This window comes from Anguilla anguilla, chromosome 1, assembly GCF_013347855.1.
Source record: "Anguilla anguilla isolate fAngAng1 chromosome 1, fAngAng1.pri, whole genome shotgun sequence".
In the NCBI taxonomy this organism is placed as follows: domain Eukaryota; kingdom Metazoa; phylum Chordata; class Actinopteri; order Anguilliformes; family Anguillidae; genus Anguilla; species Anguilla anguilla.
This window is the reverse complement of record NC_049201.1, coordinates 12,888,875-12,915,410: the sequence shown is the minus strand read 5'-3', so window position 1 is coordinate 12,915,410 and position 26,536 is coordinate 12,888,875. Positions and strand designations below refer to the sequence as shown.

The 26,536-nt window shown below is 47.0% G+C and overlaps 2 protein-coding genes across 2 annotated transcripts; both read left to right on the top strand.

Annotated features, from left to right (window-relative positions):
- Positions 1–1,148: 1,148 nt before the first annotated feature.
- On the top strand, positions 1,149–22,814 carry nrde2 (NRDE-2, necessary for RNA interference, domain containing). Its single transcript, XM_035428280.1, has 14 exons — positions 1,149–1,274; positions 5,339–5,444; positions 5,969–6,160; positions 8,290–8,436; positions 9,655–10,150; positions 12,866–13,271; positions 16,227–16,360; positions 19,065–19,188; positions 19,388–19,563; positions 19,748–20,134; positions 20,580–21,499; positions 21,715–21,856; positions 22,270–22,341; positions 22,481–22,814. The coding sequence occupies exons 1-14, from the start codon at positions 1,208–1,210 to the stop codon at positions 22,604–22,606; spliced, it is 3,495 nt and encodes a 1,164-aa protein (XP_035284171.1). The 5' UTR covers positions 1,149–1,207; the 3' UTR covers positions 22,607–22,814.
- Positions 22,815–23,043: 229 nt separating this feature from the next.
- LOC118233018 (epithelial cell adhesion molecule-like) lies at positions 23,044–26,440 on the top strand. Its single transcript, XM_035428322.1, has 9 exons — positions 23,044–23,181; positions 23,605–23,775; positions 24,011–24,248; positions 24,784–24,855; positions 24,999–25,062; positions 25,154–25,252; positions 25,482–25,664; positions 25,757–25,816; positions 26,045–26,440. Exons 1-9 carry the CDS (start codon positions 23,109–23,111, stop codon positions 26,105–26,107), a joined length of 1,023 nt encoding a protein of 340 aa, XP_035284213.1. The 5' UTR covers positions 23,044–23,108; the 3' UTR covers positions 26,108–26,440.
- The last annotated feature ends 96 nt before the right edge of the window (positions 26,441–26,536 follow it).

The window sequence follows — 26,536 nt, the reverse complement described above, 5'->3', positions numbered from 1 at the left end:
TTAAAACCACGTGACAATCGTCTATATTATATATTTTCAACATGTAAAGAGTCACAATGAAAGATAAACATAAAATAATATACCATATTCCACAAATAATGATTACAGATAGCAAGACAACAAGTAACCAAACAAGATAACAAAGATGTGGTCCCCCCCCCCCAAACTATTGCATGTTATTCCAAGAATCATACAATTCTATAACTTACTCCTGTCTGCTAAAGCTTGGCATGACTGGGCTTAGTCAGTACTTGGAAGGTGTTGCTGTGGGTAATATTGGTGGGTGAAGAGGAGTCTTCTCTCTAAAGCTGTGCCTCAGTGCAGCGATGGGGATGCTGTTTTTCAGATGAGTTGTTAACCAGGGTCCTGACTCTTTGTGGTCAGTGTCACTGACTCTTTGTGATCACTAACTACATGGTACTAACTACAAAGAGTAAGGGATTCCCTAGTATCCTGGCCTAATTCCAAATCTTGTTTTCTCAAATGGGCTATTTCCATCTCAGGTGGTTGTATGATGTGTACTTTGGTGCAAAATAGCTTTCATGCACCACCCAGGTGGGTCCTACTTATTGGTGGTGGTTGAGGTGAGGTTCCCTTTCTTTACTATAAGGTACTATGAGACTGTGTGATGGAAGGTGATGCTGAATCCAGTCCATAACATTATATTTGTTGCATATATTTAGCCAGACCCAAAAATGTTCATTATGGATTATTTTGTTAAAGAACAAAGTTGTATATATGTCCAGATTGAACTTGGAATGTGTGCTATTCATAATAGATATAGCTGCGACAATGGGCAGTATACAACTACAGAAAATACAGCTGAATATTTACTGTGAATCCTTTGTAAGTATATCTGTGATAGGAAAGAATGGATGATCATTGCTTAATAGCTCTCCAGTATTGTGGGTTTAATACGTGTGGTCCAATGTGAGTCCAGCATTTTTCCCCTCCAACGCAAAAACATATTAAGGGTACAGGGGAAGTGCATGGCAGACAAGTTCAATAACAATGGGATTGCATTACACTAAACATCTGTTGAAGTAAAACGTAATTAAACGCCACAATTTCAGCAACTGTATCCTCAGTGCTGTAGCAATAATACTGCAAATATATTGGATGACGTAAAAATCATGCGCGGTGTAGATGTGACGTTTAAAATCCGTGCCATCGTAAACACAAGAGGGAAGGTTCACATTTATAAGCAATGGCACTCTTTCCAGCTTTTGCGGGATTGTCAAGTGGAAATTCAAATAATGAAAAACAATCTAAAGGCAAGCCATATCGTTTTGTCGAACATTTATTTGAACTTTCGCTTTGTTGACCGATAACACTGATCGTTGGCTATGTTCTTTTTCTTCTCACGCGTTGACTGTAATTTAGCCGAAACACTTGCCAGTGTGCTAGTGGTTAGTTAACTGGTTAAGCAGCTAACTAACTATCATTGACACGCTAGGTACCTATTGTATTTGGCAGGTGTAAATGGAACTGTATAAGATTACTAGTTACCATACATGCTGGGTATACAGACAATGACGTACTAGTTAGCTAGAACTCCTAAATTACTTTGTAACTTGTTTGCTGGCTGTCTCATTCTTCATTTGATAGCATGTTAACTAACGCCAGGTAATGCCAATATGGCGTGTAATTTAGGAGTGGCAGTTGCACATGTTAGATCCAAGTTAAGGAATGTCGATCCGCACATGAGATGGTGAATTGCAAGTAACTGCTAAATTGAAGGAAAGGCCAACCATAGTATTTTTATTTGTAAAGTTATCGACGGACAGTTCTTGGTGAAACATTCTGCTCACACCTTATATTGATACTGTGAACGTATTCAAAGTTGCTCGTGTTTTGGCATGTATTTCGGACATCACGGCCGAGGAGTGTGCGTTTTCGACCAGTTGCCCCTAGCTGATAATGTATTTCCCCCCGAATTTCCATGCCAGCATTACCTTAGTCACTGTACGTCGTGAAACAACAGAAATGTCTGTGCATCTAGTCACTGAAGTTTTCGCTACACTTGCCCCAACAACCCCCTCCTTTTTCAAAGTTAAGGAGATCTCTTCTCGATATTGTAGCCAAAACATTGGACAGTAGAACCTGTCCAGCCTTTTTATACACAACTGTGATGTGATGTTAATGGCTTAGTTGGCTCTTGTATGGAAGCGCCTGCTTTAAAAATGTTGTATCCCTCGCATACTGAAGTGTTTCCTTTGTTTTGGTAATTACCTGCAGCTATACAACAGTATCAAAGATGGTGATCAAACGATATTTTGATTTTCTTCATCATTTGTTGCTATAAAGATATCATCATGCATCAGTTTTTAAGGAGACAAGGGAAACATCCATTCTGTTGTAAATTGGAGTATGGACATGTCACAGTTTCATCATTTCATCATTTCAAATTTGGATAGATTATGGAAAGCTCTCATTTGAGGAAATGGATTGTGTTTTTGTATAATGATTCTGATGTATTTGCATGCTGCAGTTTATGATCTTATTTAATTTAATTAGTTAACTACAGGTAGTGCCCAAAAAACAGCAATATGAATTCATTTAAAAGACTTCATTGTCATGCCTGTCAAACCATTGTGTGATTGTACGTGGGCCCTGGCCTGCGCCAGGTCCCCGTCAAAAAAGACACTTGGCCGCCAGTCCGCGCCGGGCCGCCAGCCCCTGTCAAAAGATACTTGCCACCGGGCCTAACAACTTTTCTGGGGGAAACCCTGTTTGGTATTGTGATTCGTGACAACACTAGTCTCACGCCTTTTTTAATTGCAGTGTGGAAGCGCTGCAGCTCCACATACACGCCAGGCCATCTAAGTGTTACGACATGCCATCTAAGTGTTACGACGTAGTAAAGGCCTTTACAGCAAGCGGCCAGGACACATCCATGGCGACACAACTAAGTAATCCGATAGCGCCTCTTAGCACAAAATTGGCCATAAGTCATCAATATTTTGTACAACCATCATGATATTCAGTAGATATGTTGGGTGAAGGTATATGATCATGAGGACAAAACTATTTTAAAATCACTCCATAGGGGTCACAGTAGTGCCAATGCTTGGACCCCTCCCAACGCCGCTTGCGGCTTTAATTTAATAAATGTATTTGTCAAGGTGTTGAGAAACACATAAAGGCTTGTTTTATTGTGTGCAACAAATTACCATTTTTTTCTAATCTTCTGAATATCATTAGTCAATTTTGGAAAGTAAAACAACTGCATATTGTAAACCCCTTAACTCTGCATTTCTTAGTTCAGTAGTCCAGTTTGAATACATCTTTATGGAGCATTTTCTTCATTCTTTGGCCTGTCAGTAACTTTCTGGGTGGATATGCGCAGATTTATGCCAAAAAATGAACAGTACACTTAGTACTCCCACTTATAGTTGAAGAATGGTCATATATTTATGGTCATATATTTCCAACTCTTTTGTGATTATACTCTTCAATGAAATGCGCTGGTATAAGATTGAAGTATGCTCCTGGAAGCTGTAGTTTGTGTTGAATAGTAACCTACTTGGCAGTATTGGAATATTAGTTTTCATCTACTTATTTATGTTACTCTTTACTCTTTGTATGGTCTCAAACATGTTTATTTTGCCTTTATTATCTAGAAAACAGAATTAAATCACAATATTTTAGCCTTCCATTTTGATTTTAATAAAAGGCTGAACTGTTTCAAAATCCGGCTGCAGTTATGCGTGCTTTTTATTATTGGGCCATATATGTCTGGCTTAATTAAGCTGTAGGAATGGTATTCATTTTAAATAAATGAGTTTAAATGAATATGCACTCGAAGAACTCTGGCCAACTCTATTAATCCTACTTGTTTCAGGCAGTAATTCAGTTTAGGGTATAGCCTTTGATTTCCATTACTCTTGCTAGTGAGAGAGGAGCAAAAGTCCTACCAGTTTAGGCGAACAAGCATTATCAAACATTCAATTTGAGCCATAGAATGCTGGCTAATATTTCTTGGGATACGCCACAGCTCTGCGACTTTTGGCAGGCAAGTAAATTGGTGTGACAGATTTAAGGACAAGATGCATAGTGGGGGAGAGAGAGAGGGAGAGAGACTGCTGCAAGTAATATCATGTAATGCATTTTTACTACCTTGTATAAAACAAGTATTTAAATTAGCCTGTTAAATATGTGCAGTGCTGATTTGTAGTCAAGGCTTGTAACTCAGATATTCAAAGGTATAGGCCTACAACAAGCATGTAATATGAATATATAGGTGATGCAGACAGTATTACCATTGTTAGGGCTTTATTCCTTAGTTGCATATGGTATTCATTTATCAAGGTTGTTCAGAGGAAATATAATGCACCTATGGGTCTTCTGACATTGCAGATATGGGTCTAATATTGACATCCTCAGAAACAACAGCATATATCAAAACACTATGAAGCTTTTTGCAAGCTGCTCTTACATCCAGTAATACAGTAGACAGTAGTGGTCTCTGACTCAATGTAACATTAAAAGAGGCTATAGACAGGGATCTAAACTACAAAATGAAAAGGTAAAAATCTGTTGTTATGTGCCATTAAGAGAATAAATTTGATTTGGGCTCAGTCAACAATAAAATCATTCTTTTACTTATCTTGTATGCATGTTAAGCTAACCTTGCATTTATTATCAGTGAACTGTTTACTGTAAAAGTCCCAGTAACTAGTGTGGGAGAGCACAGAGAAACACTGCTCTGCAAACTGTAATCCACCCCTACTCTCAGACTGCTTTGTGAACGATGAGGACTATGGCTGGAGACCCACTGCAGACTGGCCTTCATTAGCCTACATTGTTGAACTGGCCATAGCTACTGTAGGCGTTTATGCATTACAGCTCTTATTTTAAGATAGCATGCTAGTTGGTTATAGATGGCGATGCGACCCCCTGTTAGAACTAGAGTACACCTGGTTCCCCAAGCAAGGGACATGGGTCTTTAGCTTTGCAAGGGGAAAATGCTAAGGTGCCCTGGTAAGGGAAAGACTGGGCTCCAAAACCCACAGCATTCTAGCTAGCTAGCATGTTAAGATGCATGTGCTGTGGTGACAGTAGAACAGAGGACAGGGTCTAGTAAAATTAACAATGAATTAAATGGCTACATCAATGTTAGTGTACAGTTGCTTTGAGAAGAATGCGCCTCACACCTTGCATTAGGTTGTCATGTAATAATTAAAGCAATTGACTAATTTGAGAATCTTTCAGTGTGGAGAATGTATAAGCTGCTTCTTTCATTTTAAATGGTTGTTGTCAAATCTGATGAATATCTGGTTTAAAAGCCCAGGAGAGCTAATTGCAATTGATTTGGCATCCTTCTTTCTGTCTGCAGGATTGGATTGGTTGAACAATCAGAGTTTCAGCACCGATGAAGCCCTAAGCCTGCATCGGCGTGCCATTGAGCAGACTGAGCCGGGGTCACAGAACTCTGAAATCAGGTAATGAGATTTTTTTCCAACTTACGCTGCATTTGGCTTCATTTAGTTTAGAAACAAAGCCGTTGGACAACTGGCTAAGCTTCCTCCCCCAGTTTGGTGGGGGGGGGGGCATGCTGGCATGTGTCCACTAAAAATGGTTCTGCTGTGTTTTCCCACTGCTGTCCATTGGCTGAGCTGTGTAGTCACTGCACCAGAGTGTTGCAGTCGCTGCACAGCTAGTACACGTCTTCTGCTGGCTCTCAATTGGCCAGAAGAGCCAGAGTGAGGCGGGGTATACCCTGCCAACCGCAGCCCTGTCTCTCATGCCATACAATAGCTGGTTGTGTGCTGCCTGGCAAAGTTGCCACTGAAATTTCCCAGACTTAATTCTATACCGTGAGGCACTCCACTACGCAAAGACAGAACAGTGCACAAATGGCCCAAGTGCTGTTGCTACATTGTCCTTGTGTCAGCCTGTGAATTTCAAGCTTTCTGCTGTTAAGTCTGTCACAAGATATCAGCTGCCGTGTCCATTGCTATTACAGTTCTCCTGCTGTCCAAAAGCACAGAAATGAGGATGAGGAAGACGCCAAGGCAAAGAAAAGGAAAAAGAAGGAAAAGAAAAAGAAACAGAAGAAGCACAAAAAGAGGAGTAAAGCAGAATCTGAGAGCAGTGGCTCTGAATCGGACACAGTGTATCCCAGTGACCTCTTGAAACAGGCTACGGACCCTTGCAGGTATGTTTTCAAACAGTATTGTGGAACATAATGAGTAGGAATGGATTCATGTCAATATTGATTGATTATCATCCCATTCATTAGAGTGCAGGAACTGCAGCAATAAGGAAAAACAATCTGTCCCTCATATTTTCGATTGGTAGAGTGAGCCATTTTTCTTTTGTGATTGCGTGAATAAAGTGCTTTTTTGACAGTGAATTGAATGAGACAGAGACGGATAACCTTTGTGTGTGAATCTGTTTAGAAAGAGCTGTGGTCATATATTTCATGATTCATATGGGATACCTGGGCTTGACATCAAAAAATCAGCCACTTGGCTCGGCCAAGTTTATTGGTGAATAATGAAATTCAATTACTGGTTGTACTAATTTATTTTACAGATCTAGATATGGGTAATGTTTGAATGAGATTTTATGGTATTGCACGTGAGTTTGTGTAGGAGTTTTTTAAATGTGGCTGGCGAATGCATTGTATTACGTTCATTTAGCACTTGCCCTTTTCCAGAGCAGCTTACAATGCTGGAGAATATAAGTGTATTCAGCTAATTTATAGGAGAAATATTCTCAGACCTGACTAATAGCATTCCCAGACCAGGGAGTATGTATATATTGCTATAAGTACTAGCCTAATGCAAGCCAACTTTTCTAACCAAGAATTAAGATGCAAATCCTGAAAACATACAGATTACATCGATAACAAATCCTAAGAAATAAACATTGAACCATAAAATGCTATACCATGAATTAGAACAAATGTTAGGAGTGGGAGGGGATCCAACATGTTGTGTGAAGAATTGGGTCGTTTTGTAAGAAGAATGTACGCGCACGACTCGCTACCGCTACATGGAAAGAGAAGGACTGTTGGTCATCATAGGTTACCCAAAAGCTTCTCCGAGTTCTAGGAGCTCTCCTGTAGCATTTAGCCTGAGGAAGAGGTCCTGTGGTGCTGAGGACGCAGTGAGACCTGAGTGCCAGATGGAGGAAACTGAGGAAAAGCTGAGTATCGTCAGCACAGAACTGGTATGAGAAACTATGAGTGGAGACGGTCCCCAGAGAAGGGAAGAGAAGAGTGGGCCAAGTATGGAGCCTTGAGGGACACTCATTAGAAGGTCATGGCCACAAGACAATCCACCATCCCAGGAAACCCTAAAGGACTGTCCAGAGGGGCTGTGCTACATAGTGTCTACTGTGAGCTAGGTTGGGATTACTCCAGCTGCACAGGTTTGGAATAGCAGGTGTAGAGCTGCACAGGTTTGAAGCAGCTGGTTGTAGACCAGCGCAGGTTTGGAGCAGCAGGTGTAGATCTGCACAGGTTTGGAGCAGCAGGTGAAGTTTAGAGTAGCTGGGTGCCTCTTGACCACACGCCAGGAGGAGAAGCCCTTGACTCCAGGGGGTACTGCGGCAGACGATGCCTGCCTGCCTCCTTGTTGTCAGTGCAATTCAATTTCCCCCCCCCCCCCCATTGGGAGAGTCCTGCCGTCGCCTAGCCTGTGCTTCTCTTTAGCGCAGTGCTGGGAACGCTGACATCCTGCACCCTGCATCGCTAAAAAGCCCAGTCACAAGATTGCCCCCGGATCCAGCGCGGTAGTCTGACACAGCTCCCACGAGCTGCAGCATTTCCCTCTCCCTCAATGTCACTCTGAAGGCACTTAAACAGCCACTGCCAGTCCTCTGAGCTGCTGTGTGCAGCAGGCTGGGTGCAGTGAAGGCGTTTGCAGTATTCACACTTCAAACATTGTGACTGAATTTTTTTGTGTTGTTTATTTATTTAATTATTTACTTATTTATTTTTATTTTTTTAAATATGATATGATCTATGAAATGTTTAGAGTGTATGAAATTGAAATGACAGATCATGAAATTTATTGTTTTAATTTGAAATAGTATGTAAAAGGTGCGGAGCGCACGTGTGCCTGTTTGTGTGCATCTGTGTTCATGCCTGCACTTGTGCTGAGGGGGATTCTGTTCACATGACCGTGGAAAGACATTAGAGTTGAATTTACTCTTTACAGTTTACAGTTGAGGGGCCTCGCTCTGATTTGGGTTGACTTTATCATCAGGAATGCATATTTTGGAGCACCGTGCTGTTATTACGTCCGTACTGAATGACTTTGTGATTGTGTCTGTTAGGCAGGAGGAGGAGGAGGAGTGCGTTTCTGGCTCCTTCGTCTGGCTGGACGACCTTCAGACCCCCACCGATCGGCCGTTCTGCATCGACAGGAAAGCGGACCCGGCAAACTGGGAGTACCGGTCCCTCTACAGAGCCGATATCGCCAGGTACACCCAGGAGCGCATGACCTCACTGTGACCTCACTTCGATCATCCTCCTTTATTCTGTTCGCCATTTAAGGTCAGGGAGCTGGATTGAGCTTTGGACCTCGCAGAGCTGCAGTAGGGCTTGTTGGTTTGCCCAACGCAGCGTTCCCTGTGCTGTCCTGCTGGGTTTTTTCTCAGCCAATTAGCCCACTGCCTCGTCTCAGCACAGTAAGTGAGGAAATGATGCTTTTGTACCTGACTGCACAATTGGAGCAAGGTACACTGTGTGTCCCAAGTGCTCCATTTCTAATCTCCTCCTGTGCTCCAGCTATTAGCAGAGTTTGTCTGAAGTCGGATGGACTCTACAAGATAAAGGGAAGGCACAGTTCTGCAGTTTACCAGGAGAGCTGCAGTTTACCAGGAGAGCTGGTTCCCAATATTGATGTGCTACACTTTAAATATGATCAAATTGGCCTGCTTTGACCTTTCCTCCTTCGAGGCAATTATTACATCTTTCTGAAGTGTTATTTAATGGTAGAAGTCGCGCGGTGAAGTAGTTTCTCAAAAGGGCAATGTGTTCCCAGTTAATTATCGGAGGGAACGGCTTCATTTGCCGAGAGCGCGGCCCAGCTGTTCCGCTGCTGCTGCCGCATCTGATTGGGGCATCTGTATTTGTGTCGTCGTGGTGACTGAGCGTGGCAGGACGTGCCGAACTTTTCATTAACTGCGTTTAGGGGCGACAAATCATGCGCCTGGCCCCCGTCCAGGCGATATCACATTTTAGCGGAGCCGAGAAGCCGCACCTGTGACTGGAGCGAGGGCGGATCGATACCCGCGGAGTGAGTTGTGTATTGCAGCAGGGGCGGCGGGGCGCGCTGCGTCGCCGAAGGTCAGCCGCTGCGGGGTTTAACCTGCGATCTCAAATTCGTTTAGCCTGCTGCGGCGGCGCGTTCGGCCCGTCTGCGGCCTGCGGCACTGCTCCCAGCGGGGGCCTGCCGACTGCATGTAACCGACAGGCGCGGCCGTCAGACTCTCTTGTTAAGAAACTCACTAAATTTGTACGCTGGCTGTCTGTGTTCGTCTTCCTCTGCTAAGCGGTGTCATTATTCACTTTGAGGTTCCTTTCTGCTGTGCTGCCCTCTGTGATGCGCTTATGAATGAATTCATATTGTATAATGTCTTATGTCACATGGCGCCCGGTCTGTATGAGGTAATGCTGTTTTGTCATGTCTGCACAAGGTACAGACGGAAAGGGAGCTCAGCCCTGGGACTGAACCCTAAGACGCAGAGCGTGAGCTGGGCGGAGCCGGGCTCGGAGAAGAAGAAGACGGACAGGAAGGCGGACAGGAAGTCGGAGAGATACTTCTCCCGCGGGGCCCGCCAGCTACTGGGCTCCAGGGGCCTCCCCGCCCGGCCCAGCGTCCCGGGGCCTGGGGCGAGCCTGGTTGCCGCCCACTTCATTCCGGTCCCGCCCTGCGTCGAGGAGGAGGGGCAAGCCGGCCCCCGGGGCTCCTCCTGGGTCAACCCCCTGGGGGTGTACGACCCCTCCACCTCCCTGTGGCTCCAGGGCAAGGGCCCGGCGGAGCATGAGAAGCAGCAGGAAGCGGGGCCCCCGGGGACCGCCGGGGACGGCGGCGCCTGTTCCCAGCTGGCCGCCCGCGTGGAGGACTTCAACAGGAGGCTGCGGGAGACCCCCACTGACACAGCCACCTGGCTGGAGTTCGTACGCTTCCAGGTATCCTCAACCCCAGTGGGCCCGCTATCAGCCTGTCGCTAACGCGTCGCGACAGCGAGACAGCTCCTGTGATAAGAGCATTAGGCCGGTGATTCACAGCCTCCTCCGCTGTGCTGTACGATGGCAGTTGTACTGTAACGATGTCTCACAGCTAAGACCCTGCTGTCCCCACAGTGCGCAAGCACACGGCTGTGCGCTTCTCCGTCTTCCCTGTATTTCAAAGTGCTACTATCGCTTAGGGTCAGGATATTATTTGTATTATTTGTTATTTCTGCTTTATGCAGAAAATTAATCACCGCGTAACATTTTTAATATTGCAAAACTCATTCACCGCTGGGGACGGTTCCCTGGGACGGTGATTTGATTACAAGATCGATGCGAGCTGTTTTTTTTATTAAATATAAATCTGTGTTCCGTTCGCTCGGCCGCTATTGGACTGCTGTTCCTGTAACATCTTCAGAGGGATCTGTCGTAGACATCCGGCCGAGCGACAGCCCCGCGGCTGTCCGGGAATTAGCCGCCGTGCTTCATCAAGCGGCCCGAGCTGGCGGAGAGCCCCTGAGAAGCGGGGACCTACCGAACGGCATGTGAAACGGAGATGGCGCACGCAGCTAGGCTAACGTCTGTTCTGAGGTTCTGGCCGCGGTTAAACCGTCGGTAATTAGATCTGAGAGTCTTCGCTTGTATTAAATGAATCGCCTCTGCTCCCCGCAGGTGAAGTAAATGCGCGGGGTTGCGGCGTACGTAAGGATGTAAGGAGAGCGGTAATTGAGCGTTTGAGTCATGCGCGCTCGAGTCCACTGTCCTGGCCAGCAGCGCCCGTGCTATCGTGGCTTTTATTTGGAATCTAGCGAGACGAAAAGGCAGGGCACAAACAAGCCGCTTTCAGAACTGGGAAGCTGGTTGCTGAGACTGAAAAAGAATATCTTTGTTATTGTGCCTACCTAAAACAAGTGAACACAGGCATGTATATAGATGCTTGCTGTCCTCTCCTTAATTGCAGGCAGAGAAAAATCTACAAGAGAACTAAATATGCGAGTGTGTGGCTTGTTTATTTTTGGCTTGCTCCGTCCATGATCTGGAGATGAGCGTTTCTCCCAGGGAGGGGCTGCTCAAAGCAGACGGGTCGCGTATGATATGAAGCGTGCGTCTTTGGAGGAGAGGGCTTTTTTTTAATGAGCGGCGGGGGTCAGAGGTCGCCGGGCTCATGTTTGTGTGGTCCCTGGAGCCCTGGTCCTGATGTCGCCGGTGTCACTGCTCTGGGTTATTTAAAGTGACGCGGGGGGAGTGGGCGGGGGGGGGGGGGGGGGGGGCGCTCTGCAGCTTCCTCCTGTCTCTGCGGGACACGGTGTTCCTCTGCCTGTGCCAGTGCACAGATCTGCATGTGCTAGTCAGAGAGCTGGAGGAGACTGGAGTCTGTCCCTGCTGCAGATACAGAGGGTGACACAGAGTGAGAGAGACGGAGAGAAGAAAGCATAAATGGAGAGTGTGAGTGAGACAGATGCAGAGGAGAGAGAGAGTGAGAGAAGAGAGAGATGCAGAGATAGAGAGGCGGGAGAGAGAATGAGTGTGAGAAATGCAGAGATAGAGAAGAGGGTGAGAGAATGAGAGAGAGATGCAGAGATGGAGAGAGATGGAGAGAGGGAGAGTGTGTGAAAGATGCAGAGAGGAATGCAGAAATGGCGAGGACAGAAGGAGAGAGAGAGATGCAGAGATGGTGAGGAGGGAGGGAGAGAGAGATGCAGAGATGGAGAGGAGGGAGGGAGGGAGAGAGAGAGAGAGAGATGCAGAGATGGAGAAAACAGAAGGACAGAGAGGCTGAGGGAGATGCAGAGACTGAGAGGAGGGAGAGAGAGCGATGGAGAGAACAGAGGGAGATAGAGAGAGAGAGAGAAAGGGATGATAAACAGAGAGGGTGGGAGCAGCTGGAATGTGCCTGCGGTGTGGCACACAGTGTTCCCGTGTGATTCAGCAAATCCCCACGCTGAGAGGCACAGGGTCCGCTCAGCCGCGGCACCCTCCCTGTGCCCCGCTGCGCCGTCCGCGCGGCGCCCCCCCTGCGCCCCCCCCCCCGCGCGGTCCCGTCCGCGCGTCTCGCTGTGTTAACCGCCTGATAAAAAATGCAGGGGGGTAAAATTCCACTCGGCCGCCTCCCAGGCCATGGGCCAGCGGCGTAATTTAAAAGCATCCTGTAAAGCAATACTGGAATTCGGGGGGTGGTTGCAGAGGCCGTATAAGCCCGGGGGGGTGGGGGGTGGAGGAGGGGGGGGGGGGGAGCGGGGGAGCCCCAGTTGTTTGTGAGGGCAGGTGTGTGTGGACAGCCGCAGAGACAGCTCTTATGTTTCACTCTCAGCGCTGGGGATTAGCCCAAGGTCAGCGTGTTGACAGAGCCTCGGCGTGTTAATCGCTCCCATTGTTGTGGAGGGCCCGTGGCTCTCCATGGAAAGTGTTCCTCATTGAGCCTGGGGGTCAGGCCTCGGGCTGCAAACGTTATCTAATTACATTCCCGGAAATCAACGGTGGCCCTTTGCCCCCGCGTGTGTGCCCCTCTGCGGCTCAGTGACATAGCGCTGGGCTCTGTGTGAGCACCCGGAGTCTATCGACTCCATCTTTAGATTTCATTTTCGAAATTGGACGTTGATGCGGTATGGAAGCAAAGACTGTTGTGGAGGACTCTTAACCCCCCCCCCCCTCATTTTAACCCCCTTCCTTCAGGACGAGCTGACGGGCGGAGCCGGGTTCTTCGCGGGTATGGAGGGCGAGCCGGACGGGCGGCGGAAGTCCCTGAGGATGACCCTGGAGAAGAAGGTGTCCATCCTGGAGAGGGCGCTGGAGAGCAACCCCACCAGCGTGGAGCTGAAGCTGGCCCGGCTGAAGCTGTGCCAGGAGCTGTGGGAGCCGGCCGCCCTGCTCAAAGAGTGGAAGAAGCTGGTCTTCCTGCACCCCAACGACGCCCCGCTCTGGAGGAGGTACCTGCTCTTCACCCAGAGCCAGTTCAGCACCTTCTCCGTGACGAAGGTCAACGGCGTCTACGGGAAGTGCCTGAGCACGCTGGGGTCCGTGCAGGACGGCAGCATGCTCTCCCACCTCGCCCAGCCCGGCACGGAAGAGACCATGCTGGGTAGGACCCCTCTCTCTTTCTCTCTCTCTCTCTCTCTCTCTCTCACTCTCAATCTCGCTCTATCTATCTCGCATTCATACAGCTCATGGGCCTGAATCCCAGCAACATGTGTCCTTACGTTTAACTTGCAGATAACTCTTAAAACTTCTACATTTTTTAATGGAATAATTTGGTAGATCGCTGTACTTGTCAAACTTTTTTTCGTGAAAATAAGTAACAACTTGATTTTAATTGTGAGACAGAAGTTATTGACAAAAGCTGACTGAATCCAAACTGAAATATGTCGTCTGCTCCCAAAACGGATCATTCTTGGAGGGAAAACGGCAGACGAAAACCTTCCCCCCTTTGTTTTTCTTTCTCTAATTACTTCCCATGTGTATCTGTGGCAAACTGCAGTCCTGCCGTTCTGCTAAACGCATTATTTCTGAAGGCCTCATTCTGGGAGGCTGGTATCCTTTCAGATGACTGAACACTTTCACTGGTAATCTAAACAAAGTGCAGTTACTCGCCACGGCGAATGAATGAACCCTCCCTGCTCCATACGTCTCAAATTGAAATATGGAGCGCTGTTCATCATGTGCGCTTTTTGTCACAGCACTTGATGGTTTTGTCTATATCTTTGCGCTCGGCGTGTATTAGCATTTTCTTCCTCCGACAAAGAATTCAACTCAGCAGCTCGATGCCGAGTTATTAAAAGGGAAAAAAAAACACGCAAGAGTCATATTTAATCAGAAGGCCACACTAAGTGGAAGCCTTTCACAACATGGAATAATTAATGGAATTTGAATTGCCTGCATGTTTTCCACTCGACGAGTCTATGCACTCAAAGCGCCATCAATCGGGGTTCTCGGTTCAGAGAGAGCGGGGGGGGGGGACGACTACCTCCGTTGTTGCCGAGCGCAGGTTTCCATAGTAAAGCGGCGGTAACCACACACGCGAGCGTTAGCGTCCGCGAAGGGACGGCGCCTCGGCTCGGGTTTCCTCCGGCCCCCGCCATTGTGTTGGGCCGTATTGAGTTGTTTGCTCTGCTGTTTCGTGTTTAGACTGCGAGCGACCAAACATCGAGCGGGCGCACGTGAGTGATGGGGGGAGAAGGTGGCGGGGAAAAGCGCAGCCAACAGTGGGCCTGACGCAGGACAGGCCGCGTGAAAAGGTGCAGGGCGTGGGGCGCGGTCTTGTGCACGGGTGGCGGTAGACGGGGTTTGGGTTGGCGCGCACACTTCTTGGATCCGTTTGTCATTTAGAAAGGGAATTCGGCCATGATTCCATTTCTTTGAAGATTTTGCATGTTTGACTGCAGGACTTGGGGCAAGAGAGGAGGATCTGTTCTGTGGGTGGGGAGAAGGGGATCCTTCTTTGTGGGCGTGCGCATGTGCGTGCATGTGCGCATTTGTGCATGTGTACGTGGGTTTGTGTGTGTGTGCGCGCGCATGTGCGTGCGTGTACTTGTGTGTGTGTGTGCGTGCTTGCGTGTTTGTATGTGTGCATGTGCGTCTGTATTTATGCGTGTGTTGAGTGAGCTGCAGGGCTGCTGTCCTCATCCAAAATAGTCAGATCCATGGGCTTAGGAGAACAAATGGCAGGATATGGGTGTCAGATCGCTGGGCTAGAACAGGTGCAGTTTGGGGAATACTCGCCATTGAAATTTCGACACGCAGGCTGAAACAATATAAGGCAGAGTTTTCTCGATGGCGTTGCGTTGAGTGCGCTGCGGAATGGATGATGCTGGAGTTCTGCGATGTAACCGAGCATCTGGCCCAGAATTATCACTGTAGCAACTGCATCAGAGGACACTGAATGCATTCCAATTAGGAAAATGAAGCAGTCATTCTGTGAGTTTCCATTTACGCCGGCGTCCTCATTTCTTCCTGTACGCCAATGAGCCTGAAAAAGCACAGCTGGTCTCTGCGCTGTCTTTTCTGTATTGAACAGAAGTGCTTATGCTGTCATCGTGAAATGGCATAAAACTGCATAAAATGGACACAATGCAGCAAGCAAATTCATATTATTAAATCATTTTTAACATTCAAAAAGGTCAAGTTGTAAGCTTATCTTATTTCTGGAGAAACGTTTAACACATTCATTATTTGCTGATTTTTTCAGGATTTGGTGGTTAAAATCTAACAGAGCCATCAGTATCCACTGTACAGGGTACGGTTTAGAGTGAAGTAGGTTATATTCTGCGTTCTTCAGTTGAATAATGGGCACAAGCGCCACCTAGTGTCCATTGTGTTTGATTGGCCAGTTTAATTTTCCATTTGGGAAAATGCTTCTCGCTGACTAATTTAATTACAGAAGCCTTATGTAGGCCTGCTTGATTGAGACTCTTAGGTAAGGAAGGTTTTCAGGGTGCTCACACAGAGCTGCGAAGCACCGACCTATAAACAGCTTGTTTGTTGGTTTGCTCTTCCTGCTCTTGCCTGGCATTTAAACCAGGCTGTGTTTCTGTGGCCCTTAAATTGGCAGAATGGAGCACAGCATTAATTGCGGGTCTCTGGGGGTGTAATTAAAGAGAGGAAATCCTTTCTGCTGCACACAGCAATGGAGCAAATCAAAACAAACAACATAAAAACTGCCAAAATCCTAGCAGTGTAGATCCAGTGGGGAAAGGAAACATGTAAAATGAGGCCAAAAATGATTTGCATATATATATTATATGTGTGTGTGTGTGTGTGTGTGTAAATGTGAATGTATGTAAGTACAAACCTACTTTTTTCCTTAAAATTTCGTAAAAAGTCCAGGTGATGAGCCAGCTCATTAATTGCGTGGTTTTGGCAGGAAGCTCTTTCGGATGGAAGCAGGATTGTAAAAGGCTGGGACTTCGGCCTTCATTGTCTGTGTGCGGTTTAATTTCCTCTGGGTCTCCTTGGGCATGAACAGGAATGTGCTGACAAATTACCTGAGCATGTGCACTCAAATTGTGTCATGTCCCTAACCCCCCCCCTCCCCCCACAGAGATCTTCCTGCAGCAGTGCCACTTCCTGCGGCAGGCGGGACACTCGGAAAAGGCCGTCTCTCTCTTCCAGGCCATGCTGGACTTCACCTTCTTCAAGCCGGACAGCGTGAGAGAGCTTCCCACTAGGCAGCAGGTAAATCAGTGAATCTGAGGAGAACAGCCACAAGCACAAAGCCTTTATACTGGACACAAGCGCACTTAAAACTGTCTCTGCTCTTTTTAGCATGATTTAGGTTTGTGGGGTGTCAAACTCTAACTGTGTTTCAGTACTATGAGAGGTTCTGACTTTCTATGTTTAAACACAATTCTCAAGCTATTTAATGCTTTGTTAAAAAGGGAACTTCCACTGTGGGGGGAAAAAAATGCAAAAAAAAAAAGGGAGAGGTGGTCCTCTGCAGATAAATAAACTATTTTTAAACAACAGATTACCAAACAAAATGAACGGGTGTGAACCCATAAGAATCCATAAGGCGCTCCAAGGCATTTTTGCCTTCAAAAACATACATGATCTGGAAATGCAGAGCCTCAAGGCCATCAATCCCATAGTGCTCAATTATGAGCTCAGTCATAAACAAACGCCTCTCCCTTTTCAAATACAAATAATGAGAGTTATACATTTTGAAACTGGAACCAAAGAAAGATCCTTGATTGAACATCTTCTGCAGTTCTAGCCTTTTTTTTTTTTTTTTTTAAGATAAGGAAGATAATGGTTTAACGTGTAGATTTGGGCATTCAACAAGAAGCTAGATTTTCTGCATTTCAAGCATTTGAGTAGATTGCTTGTCTCAGAACCAGTGAAGTGAGGAGCAGTTCAGGCAAGCCGTGAACGCTGACCTTTTCACCTTGTGGTCTGATCAATCACCCTTAATCTCAGTAGAGTTTTCCATTCAAATGTGCGCATTCGAGAATAATTGCCACAGGCTATTATTTGATGTGGCTTGTAAATCAAAGCAACAGAAGAGCACAAGAAAGCACTTCTTTTTTTTAATTGCAGATGTTTTCTTTAGGCCTGTATGATATTTAGAGGAAGCAGATCCTAGTGATCTACGGTCCCTCTACGCTGTGTCTAATGGGCTGTCGGAAGATTTTTATTTTCCTTCTTGCTATTTTGGCAGTCAACCATTGACCCTTTTCTGTAGTCCACTTTGACTCCGTGAGTCGAAGCATGTCCTTGGGGCATTGCTCTGGGTTTGCTTTGGAAACATGCCCTGGAGGGAGGCTGAAATGCACCACTGGTTTAACGGGGGATATATCAGAGTGTGTGCGTTCTTATTCAAACCCAATCTCCCACCTTGTGTTTTCTGTGTTTTTGTGAGTGCAAGGTGAAAAAGCTGTGGACCCGCCTTTCTGTGATTACGCAGCCAATAGCAGGTCTCGATCGACAGAGAATAATTATATGAGCATTACTGCCTTCTTCGGCTCACTGTCCTAAGCCACGTGTAGAGAGAGACATTATCTATTGGTATAAACAAAGGTGCCTCTAAGTTCTCACAACATGTCTCAGTTAAGAATAGCAGGCATCTTTTTTTTAAAGAGTGGTATTGATTCCTGTTGAGCAGTGAATGCACATAATGGTTCATTTGTCCCCCTCTGTGGCGCCGGTTCTCCGGTTTTAAATAACACGGTGTGATCGCGCATAACCAGCATGATAATGAAGGAATATTTTCCCCGTTTGCATACTAAGCACACAGTTTGCATTCATTACCTTCTCACCCTTCATTAAGTGCTTCGCATTAAATCGCTCGCTTTAAATTCTCTGTCTTCCTGAAGCGTCCCTGAAACTTTCTTATGTGTGCGTTTTTTTCCCCTACATTCGGACATGTTTCCTTTTGTGGTAATTGAATGCAGTTGCAGGTAGCACAACCTGTCTTCTCTCCGAAAAAAAGTTTCTCTGAGTTTGGAGAGAAGATGCTGAGCAGAGGCCCGGACAATCAATTTGTGTTCGTCTGGCAATGATACTGAGATTGAGTGATGTGCATCTGAGCAGAAGAGAAAGAAAGTAGTTGGTTTCACTAGAGTAGGATTCTCAATTAGAGAAATTTGTCTTTTGAGGAAGTGGAGCTGAAATTAATTTGTGTTTCAGGACAGTAGGGGCCCCTGCAGGCTTTTTCCTGTTCGATTCTTACGAACCTTATTTATTGAATCGGGCGAGAACTGCAGAAGCTACTTTTAGGAGGACCAACCCCTCCCAGAAAAATAAAATAAATTAAATTTTTTGAGGAAACTGCTCTGTGATATTCTGATAAGCTTGAACATTTCCCCCCAAACGCTTAGCTTTCAGTTTAGTCTGGTATATGCCCATTTTCCAGTTGTGCCTTGACAACATGGATTAGTCTGCCTTCTGACAGAATTGCTGATATAAGTGAACATCAGATGGAGAACCGCCGTTGAGTAAACTTCTTGTGCCTCTGAGGGATCTTTTGGTTGCGCACACTAGCCTAGCGATGTTAGCGAGTAGCAGCTATACCGGACATCTTAGCTTTGGGTGTAATCTGGCGCTGTTTTGGGGATTCTGCGGGTGCTGTCGGAAAACCGTGACAGACGTCTCTGCAATAGGTCACGATAGATAATCCCCTGTCACATTGTGTCGGCCAGCCCTGTAGAAATGGAAGGGTTGCAATGCGCAGCACCATCTTGTTGCCCCAGCATTGGAGTCTGTATGGGGTGTGACGTTAATGGCAATGGCATTGGTGTCTGATAGTGTGATGATTTATCTGATGGCATCATATTTGGTGTTTGATGGGATCATGTTCGAAGTTTGATGGCATGGTGTTCGATGTTTGATGGCATGGTGTTTGGTGTTTTATGCTGTGGCGCTTGCTGTTTGTCCTGCCTAGGTGGAGTTCTTTGAGCCCTTCTGGGACAGTGGGGAACCCCGTGTGGGAGAGAAGGGGGCGAGGGGCTGGAAGGCCTGGATGCACCAGCAGGAGAGAGGGGGCTGGCTCGTGCCCAATGACCCAGGTGAGTAGACACATCCTGTGGAGCAGCAGGCTTTGTTTCTAGCCTTGTTTGCCTGTAAGAGGCAGTGTTCTCGAGTTATACTTGGGTAGTGCTCATAGGAAGATTCCTGTTGGTAGTGGAAGCAATAGTCATAGCTGTTAGTGTAAGGATTATATTAACTTATAACACAGTAACCTGACTTATCCACTGTAACTTGTAGACGATGATGATGACGATGACCAGGAAGACTCTTCTGAGGTGAAGGATAAGACCTGGCCCAAGTGGCGGATCTGGTTGGACGTGGAGGCATCCCGTGAGAGCAATCAGTGGTTGCCTTGGAGGCCGGACAAATCTAAGGGCCAGACAGAAGAGGACTGCGAGGATCCTGACAGACAGGTACACAGACAGGCTTTGGCACCCACCTCTGCGTGTCCTCTGACTCGGTACCAAGTGTTTTGAGCAGGAGCAATACTCCTGATGAAGTCTTACTTGGTTGGAACTTCTTTGCGGTGCAGCCAGTAGAGTTTTGCATGGGACATTTGTCCTCTCACGGCATTCACGTGGTCATCCTGTCCCGCAGGTCCTGTTTGATGACATCGGACCCTCCATGATCCGGCTCTCGGCTCCGGAGCACCGGTTCCAGCTGGTCTGCTGCTTCCTGCAGTTCCTGGGGCTCCCTGGGGAAAGCTGGTACCACGGGCCGTCCTGGAGCTCGCTGCTGGACGACACGTCTCTGCTGGAGGAGGGCCCGGGCGCAGAGAGGCTCCTGACCGCGGGCCACCTCCACGGCGCTGGGGTCAGTCCCGTGGGTCACATGACCACGCTCGGCGGCGCCAGGAGGCAGACGGGCCTGTGCAAGGAGGGGGAGGAGTTTGTGCACCTCGTCCTGCAGCAGATCTTGCCCCTGTGCTCGCCGCAGGAGAAAGCGCTTCTCTCTCTCTACTGGATCCAGTACGAGAAACTCAAGGTCCGTTCACGTCACTTTCTCGCCTTTTGATTTGGGCATGACCCAACAATGCAGTCACTCCCATCACATTTTCTCTTTTTAGCAAAAACTAAGATTCAGAGAAGAAGTCCGCAATTTAGTCCAAATTTAGTTCTGCAACCACATAGGCCACAGCAGAAGCATGATGTATTTTTGTAGTATTCCAGCATGTTACAGCGGACTGTGTAGTTCAGGGCTGCCCAACCCTGGTCCTGGAGCTCCATCCTGTAGGTTTTCATTTCAATTCTAATTTTGTACACCTGATTCTACTAATTAGCAGCTCAATGAGATCTCTAGTTGTGGAAAGAGGTGTGCTTTGTTGAGGTTGGAGTGAAAGCTGTAGGATGATAGATCTCCAGCAGCTGCGACGGGCAGCCCTAGAGTAGAGGTTCCCCTGTGCTGAGATGCTTATCCGTGGCTCCTCCAGGTGATGAAGTGTGTCCAGAGCGGCAATAAGAAGCGCCTGAGGTCTCAGGGGAAGAGGAGTAAAAAACTGGCCAAGCGGCTCCTGAAGGAGGAGGAGAACCGCGGCGACCTGGCCCTGTGGAGAGAGTACGCCCACCTGGAGTGGCTGCTGGGGAACCTGGAGGAGGCCAGGAAGGTGTTTGACACGGCCATGGCGCTGGGCGCGGCTCGCGGCCTGAGGGACCCGGCGCTGTGCCGCCTCTGTCTGCTTTACGCCCAGCTGGAGGCGGAGGAGGCGCGGGGGGCGGCTCCCTGCACCTCCTCCCCGGCGGTGCACGCCCTGACCAAACTGGCCGAGGGCGGGGCCTACTCTCCCTTCACCGGCCAGGTGCCCCCCGTGGCCGTCCTGAAGGCCCGGAAGTCGTACGAGCAGGCCTTCCAAACGGCCCTGGAGCGCCGGGCGGGGTCTGCCCACGCCGGGAAGGGCGCCCGCGTGGCCGAGCTGGTCGGGTGCTTTGCGCTCTTCCAGTACCTGACCACGGGAGTCGAGGCCGCCGACAAGGTCTTCGGCCAGGCCCTGGACAGGCTGGAGGGGGTCGCGGACCCCGATGGGGGGGCCGCCTCCGACTCCAGCGCCTGGGGTACCCCCTCCGAGCTGGAGTCCCTGTGCCTCATGCAGGCCCTCCTGCTGCAGCACCACACCAGCACCAGCGTGTTCCCCCTGCGCCGCCTCCGGGAGACCCTGACCGCCGCCCTCTCCCGCTTCCCCGTGAACCCCCTCCTCTGGCGGCTCTACCTGCGGCTGGAGAGGAGGTACCACAGCGCCGGGCGGGCCCGCCGCTTCTTCCACACCGTCACCAAGGGCAGCCAGAGCGTCGTCCCCCGGCTCTTCGCCATCTGCGCCGAGCAGAAGAGGAAAGAGCTGGTCAGCGCAGCGTTGAGGTACGGCCACAGCACCAGGGAGGGGTTTATGCCGTTCTATAAAAAAACTGATTTAAAGTCTGGTTCCAGGGCCTGGCTCTGCAAAAGGAAACTGCTTTTAGTCAGTTAACCTGATCATACCATAATTCCTCCTTGTCGAGGGGAAGCTGTGGGTCGTGATTCTCCTGCGGTGTATTTCTGCAGTATTCCTGAGTGCTGACCTGTTTCTCCCACAGGGCTGATTGTTACGGGGAGGTTTTCTCCACCATGCCGGAGAACGGGCTGAGCCACAGAATCCGAGCTCTGTACGAAAACGCCATCGCCTCAGAGCACGGGGCCCACTGCCCTCTCCTGTGGAGGATGTACCTCCGCTTCCTGGTAAATAACGAATCACCCTTTTTTAACCAAAGACAGGATGAAATTGATGGGGAGTTTTTACAGGTCCTGCCACTTCAAGAGTTTTGTCATGTACTGTAAACTTTGTCAGCTACTTGTTTATTTATTTATAGTTCAGCAGTGTGTCTTTATTTTAAGACCTCTTATTTTCATTTGTCTTTGCGCACTTTGATTGCCAGCCTGATTTATTCAGCAAGATCTCTAGCTGTTCACAGAGGTGTGCTTTGTTAGGGTTGTTTACAATGAAATACAATAAACACAATACATACAATACAAATGAATAAAATAAAATACAATACAGACGTTTTTACAAGGTAAGAGAATAATTAGACTGTATATGAGTGTCCTACCTCTCAGTTTTTTTTGGTTGCCTGTTCCCTGTGTTGTGTGTGCAGGTGTCAGAAGGGAACTCAGAGAGAGGTAGTGGCATCTTGTACAAAGCCCTTCAGGAGATCCCATGGGTGAAGGTAAGCAGGAAAAGATGGATGTAAATGTTGTGTCGGACGTGTTGCATAGGCGGATTCCTGGCTGAGTATATGACTGGAGGTCTTGTGAAGCCTTTTCTCCACTGGATTCTAGTTTGAACCCGCACGCGTTCTTCCACAGGGCCTGTACATGGACGCGGTGCAGCTCTTCCCTGATCGCGTGCAGGAGTTCCTGGACCTGATGACTGAGAAAGAGCTGAGATTGCGAGCGCCCATGGAGGAGGTGGACATCCTGCTGGAGGACTGAAGCCCTGATCTGACCCTGCTCACAGTTCTGGGGCGCAAAATACCTTTGACACTCAAAGCCTTGTGTGAAAAAAACACTAGCTTTTAATAAGAGAGGTATTGTTTTCTATAACGGAAAGTGTGATGTATAGATGGAAGTATATTTTCTTCTACCTATTTGTATTTTCTGTAAATAACCTGAGTCGAATAAAAAGAGATTTGTTTTCTTATTTTAGTCTGATTAGTTGGTTATTTGCTCTTCATTAGGAGTGATTCAGATGTGGTGTCCACGTTGAAAGAAGAAACCTCATCTAAAGACCCAGCAGTATTCTTACTTTGAGGTTTGGAATAACCCCAGGGCTGCAGGCCCTGTGCATTTCCTGTGTGAATAATGGATCGGGGGTGGGGGTGGGGGTGCACGGTGAGGGGGGCGAGGGGGTAACGGCGCGTGGCGGACCGCAGCCGCCTCACCCGGTCCGCAGCCTCAGTGCACCTGAGGAGCAGAGAGAAGAGACCCCACCAACATGAAGCTCAAGACACTGTGCATGATCTCGGCCCTGATATTCGAGAGCACCGTGGCCGTGGTGGCAGTGCCAGGTAAGCCCTCCATGGGGGGGAGAATCCGGATTGTTCCGTGGCGTCGGTTCAGGGGAACATAGCCACCACAGAACTGGGCCAGTGTCTTATTCATAATGGCAGTCTCTTGTGTGTTCTTCATAGGGAAATTTGCATGCTTTTGTTGTTAAAAGAACATAGGCAATTTTCTCTTGACTGTGGAACCCTGAAGAATACAGGCAGCTGGCAGCTGTGCATTACTGAATGAGATTGCCTCAGTAATATGTACAACTTGACTTTTTTAAGGGTCAAGTTCTGAATTTTCGAATAATAGATAAACCCACACACTTCCCCACATCACTTTTTTTTGCTTTCAAAGGAGTGCGGATGTGTATTTACATTACAAGCGTACTTCACTCAGAAGCGTAGGCTATCTTTCAAATTAAATGATGGTTTTCCTTTCAGATGATGAATGTAACGATGAATTCCCAGCTCGTGAGAACTGTGAGTTTGATGAGGTTTGCGAGGACGCCTTTTGTAAGCACAACGAGTACGTCACTTGCTACATGAACCGTTGTGGTACCTGCGAGGCAGTCTTTCGGGGCTACGACAACTTCACCGTCGACTGCAACCAGCGTATGTGGAACTTGTCCATAATCATCACGTTTGTTCGTAATGTTAGAATTGGATATGCAAGAAGATTCTTTCTTACTGTGTTATTGGTTTTAGTAGCCTACTTTCACATTATATTCACTAAGCATGAATTCAGTATTTTAGTTCACAGACTACACTGTCAGTAGGCTATAAATGCGGTTTCCCGGGTGTTCTCGGGCATTCTAAATTGTGAAATATTTAATCTTTGGAGCTGCAGTAACTCCCAAATGCCGTCTGATGCACCTGGAGATGCTCAACAAGCGCAGAACAGGGACCATACTGCCGGGCGGCCGGCTTGAGATTGAGTATGACCCCGAATGTGACGGGAACGGCATGTTCAAGCCCAAGCAGTGCGACGACGACTCAAACCTGTGCTGGTGCGTGGACAGCGCCGGCGTCCGTGTCACCGATAAGACGGGAGACGACCCAAAGTGCGACCGGCTCGTGCGAGTTCAGTAAGTTCAATGCATAACAAATGGAGACTAAATTGACGAAAATTTAATTAATCAATTGCAATAATTGGGCCTTGCTTCGTTTAAATATATAATTATAGTAATGGAAAACTGGAACACGAGTTAATGCAATGAATTAAATTTTAAATCTGTCCGGAGCAGTGTTTCTTGGTTAATTAGCCGTGACGCTGCCTTCATAGTGGCGATGAATAAATTGCAGATGATACAAACTATTAAATCTATATAATCTTCAGGCATCTCCCCCAGAGCTACAGACAGCCATGCATTAATAAGACATTAAACCACTCCAGTTGTAATAATGATTTGATACAAAGCTAATTAAAGGAGGACATTCTGTAAAATCTGGCACTGATTGGCTAGCTGCCGCGGGAAATTCGTTGGGTAGCAGAAGTCAGCATAATTGGTAACTGATGAGTTTCCTTGGCAGTTAATCTAGTCACTTTTCACTTTTTTCCTCACTTGAAAATGAAGAAACTATATAGATACAGAAATAGTCACTTTTCTGTTTATTTCACAGCCTCATTGATATTTTGTTCACATTCAAAGTGGAGTTCACCCCTCTTGCCAGAACAAAGGACGCCATACGCCGGTAAATAAATATTTTTTATGATCCTGTTGGCTAATACTTGCCATTTACAATAAATAATGTGTATAAATGCAAAAAATAAAATAAAAATAAAAATATTGAAATAGATCAATGCTGATGTCCTATTTGATTGATTTTTGTTTCAGTCAGCTGGTTTTTAAGCTGGTGAAGGAATATACTCTGGATACAACGCAGATCTTGGAGATCAGTGTAAGCACTGTCCTTTTCTTTGTGTGCTCTGGGCTGTGAGAAATCTTTAATTTCCTGTGGATGAACTAAATACGTATGTTCTCCCCCTCAGATACAAGAGCTCTCTCAAGAGGTGTCCATCAGGCTTACAGAGAACGGCACGAAAGATCCCGTAGATGTGGCCACTGTAGCCTACTACATCGAGAGAGACGTGAGCCAAGGACATATTTTACCCGTTGTTCAGTTGTAGCCTCCAAATCATTAATGATGAATGTGAACTGTACAGCTAATGTTTACTAATGACTGGATAAACATGTCCAGCTTGCTAATATATCAAATTCATTACCCATGGGCTTTCTTTGAGATTAGATGCAGAATACTGAGATTGTGCCAAGCCATATTTAATATGAGCTGAGTCAGGGTGTGCTCTCTTCACTCAGCTGAAGAACAACAAGTTTGGCTTGGAGGTGGATGGCCGAAGCTTGGAGGTGGAGAGGGACTCCATCAAAGTCCTGTTCTTCGACAACGAGCCCCCACGCATGAACATGAAGACGATCTCTCCCGGCTTTGCTGCCATCATCATCGTCATAGCCCTGGCCATCCTCACTGGCATCGCCGTGTTTGTGAGTTCAGCCACTCGCACGCAGACGTAGACCACTGTCCACATCACCTGAGCCAGCCTCTCTCACCCCGGCTCCCTTCTCTCTGTGTTCAGGTGGTGGTGCGCAGGAGAGCGGAGCAGGAAAAGAAGAGATTCCAATTTGAGGTCATTGAGGTACAGTATGACTGACAGAGTGAATGTCTGTTAGAGAAAATGTTGATGCTCAGTAACACCTTGGTTGATGACGGGATTACAGTTGGATTCTGCACACAGGAAAACACTGTCTTTGTAGACCTGCTCTCTGAATTTCAGCTTCTACTTTGCTATTTGGGATGTGTCCACCTCTGGGTGAATGAAGTGGTGTGTTCTCTCTACACCTGCTGACCCCTCATTTATTTTCAGGGTCAAGGACAGGACGATTATCACATGGCACAGCGAGAGACCATGGCCTACTTTGTCATGTGATGCAGCAGTGATGTCATGGAAGTGCTAATTACTGTTCTGTAAATGTCAGTGTTCATAAAAAATCGGCTTTAGCTCAAGTGATTCACACAATATCAGAAGTATTGATAAAATATTTGAAATTCTTATGAATACACTATGAATTCCTGTTTGACAAGAGTACACCAGTAGATGGAGCTCTTTGTCTTTTTAAATTATTTGTAAAACTTAAATGAGCAATGGGTATGTGTACTATGTGTATGATGTACTTTTCCAAATGTACTTAAATGTTAACTAAATGTTGAATTAACACATAACTTTTATATTTTGATTTGAGTCAATAAATACATTTAACTTTATAAATGGTGTCAAGAATATATATGCAAGAGCTCACAGGCAAAAGACTAACTTAAATCTACGACATTCATTTTGTTAATATTTATTCACATTCAT

Coding starts and splice junctions, on each gene's coding strand:
- nrde2 (XM_035428280.1), top strand. CDS start 1,208: ATGGCACTCTTTCCAGCTTTTGCGGGATTGTCAAGTGGAAATTCAAAT. Junction 19,564..19,747: donor GCGAGGATCCTGACAGACAG/GTACACAGACAG, acceptor CCTGTCCCGCAG/GTCCTGTTTGATGACATCGG. Junction 21,857..22,269: donor GGATGTACCTCCGCTTCCTG/GTAAATAACGAA, acceptor TTGTGTGTGCAG/GTGTCAGAAGGGAACTCAGA.
- LOC118233018 (XM_035428322.1), top strand. CDS start 23,109: ATGAAGCTCAAGACACTGTGCATGATCTCGGCCCTGATATTCGAGAGC. Junction 23,182..23,604: donor GGCCGTGGTGGCAGTGCCAG/GTAAGCCCTCCA, acceptor TTTTCCTTTCAG/ATGATGAATGTAACGATGAA. Junction 25,817..26,044: donor TCCAATTTGAGGTCATTGAG/GTACAGTATGAC, acceptor ATTTATTTTCAG/GGTCAAGGACAGGACGATTA.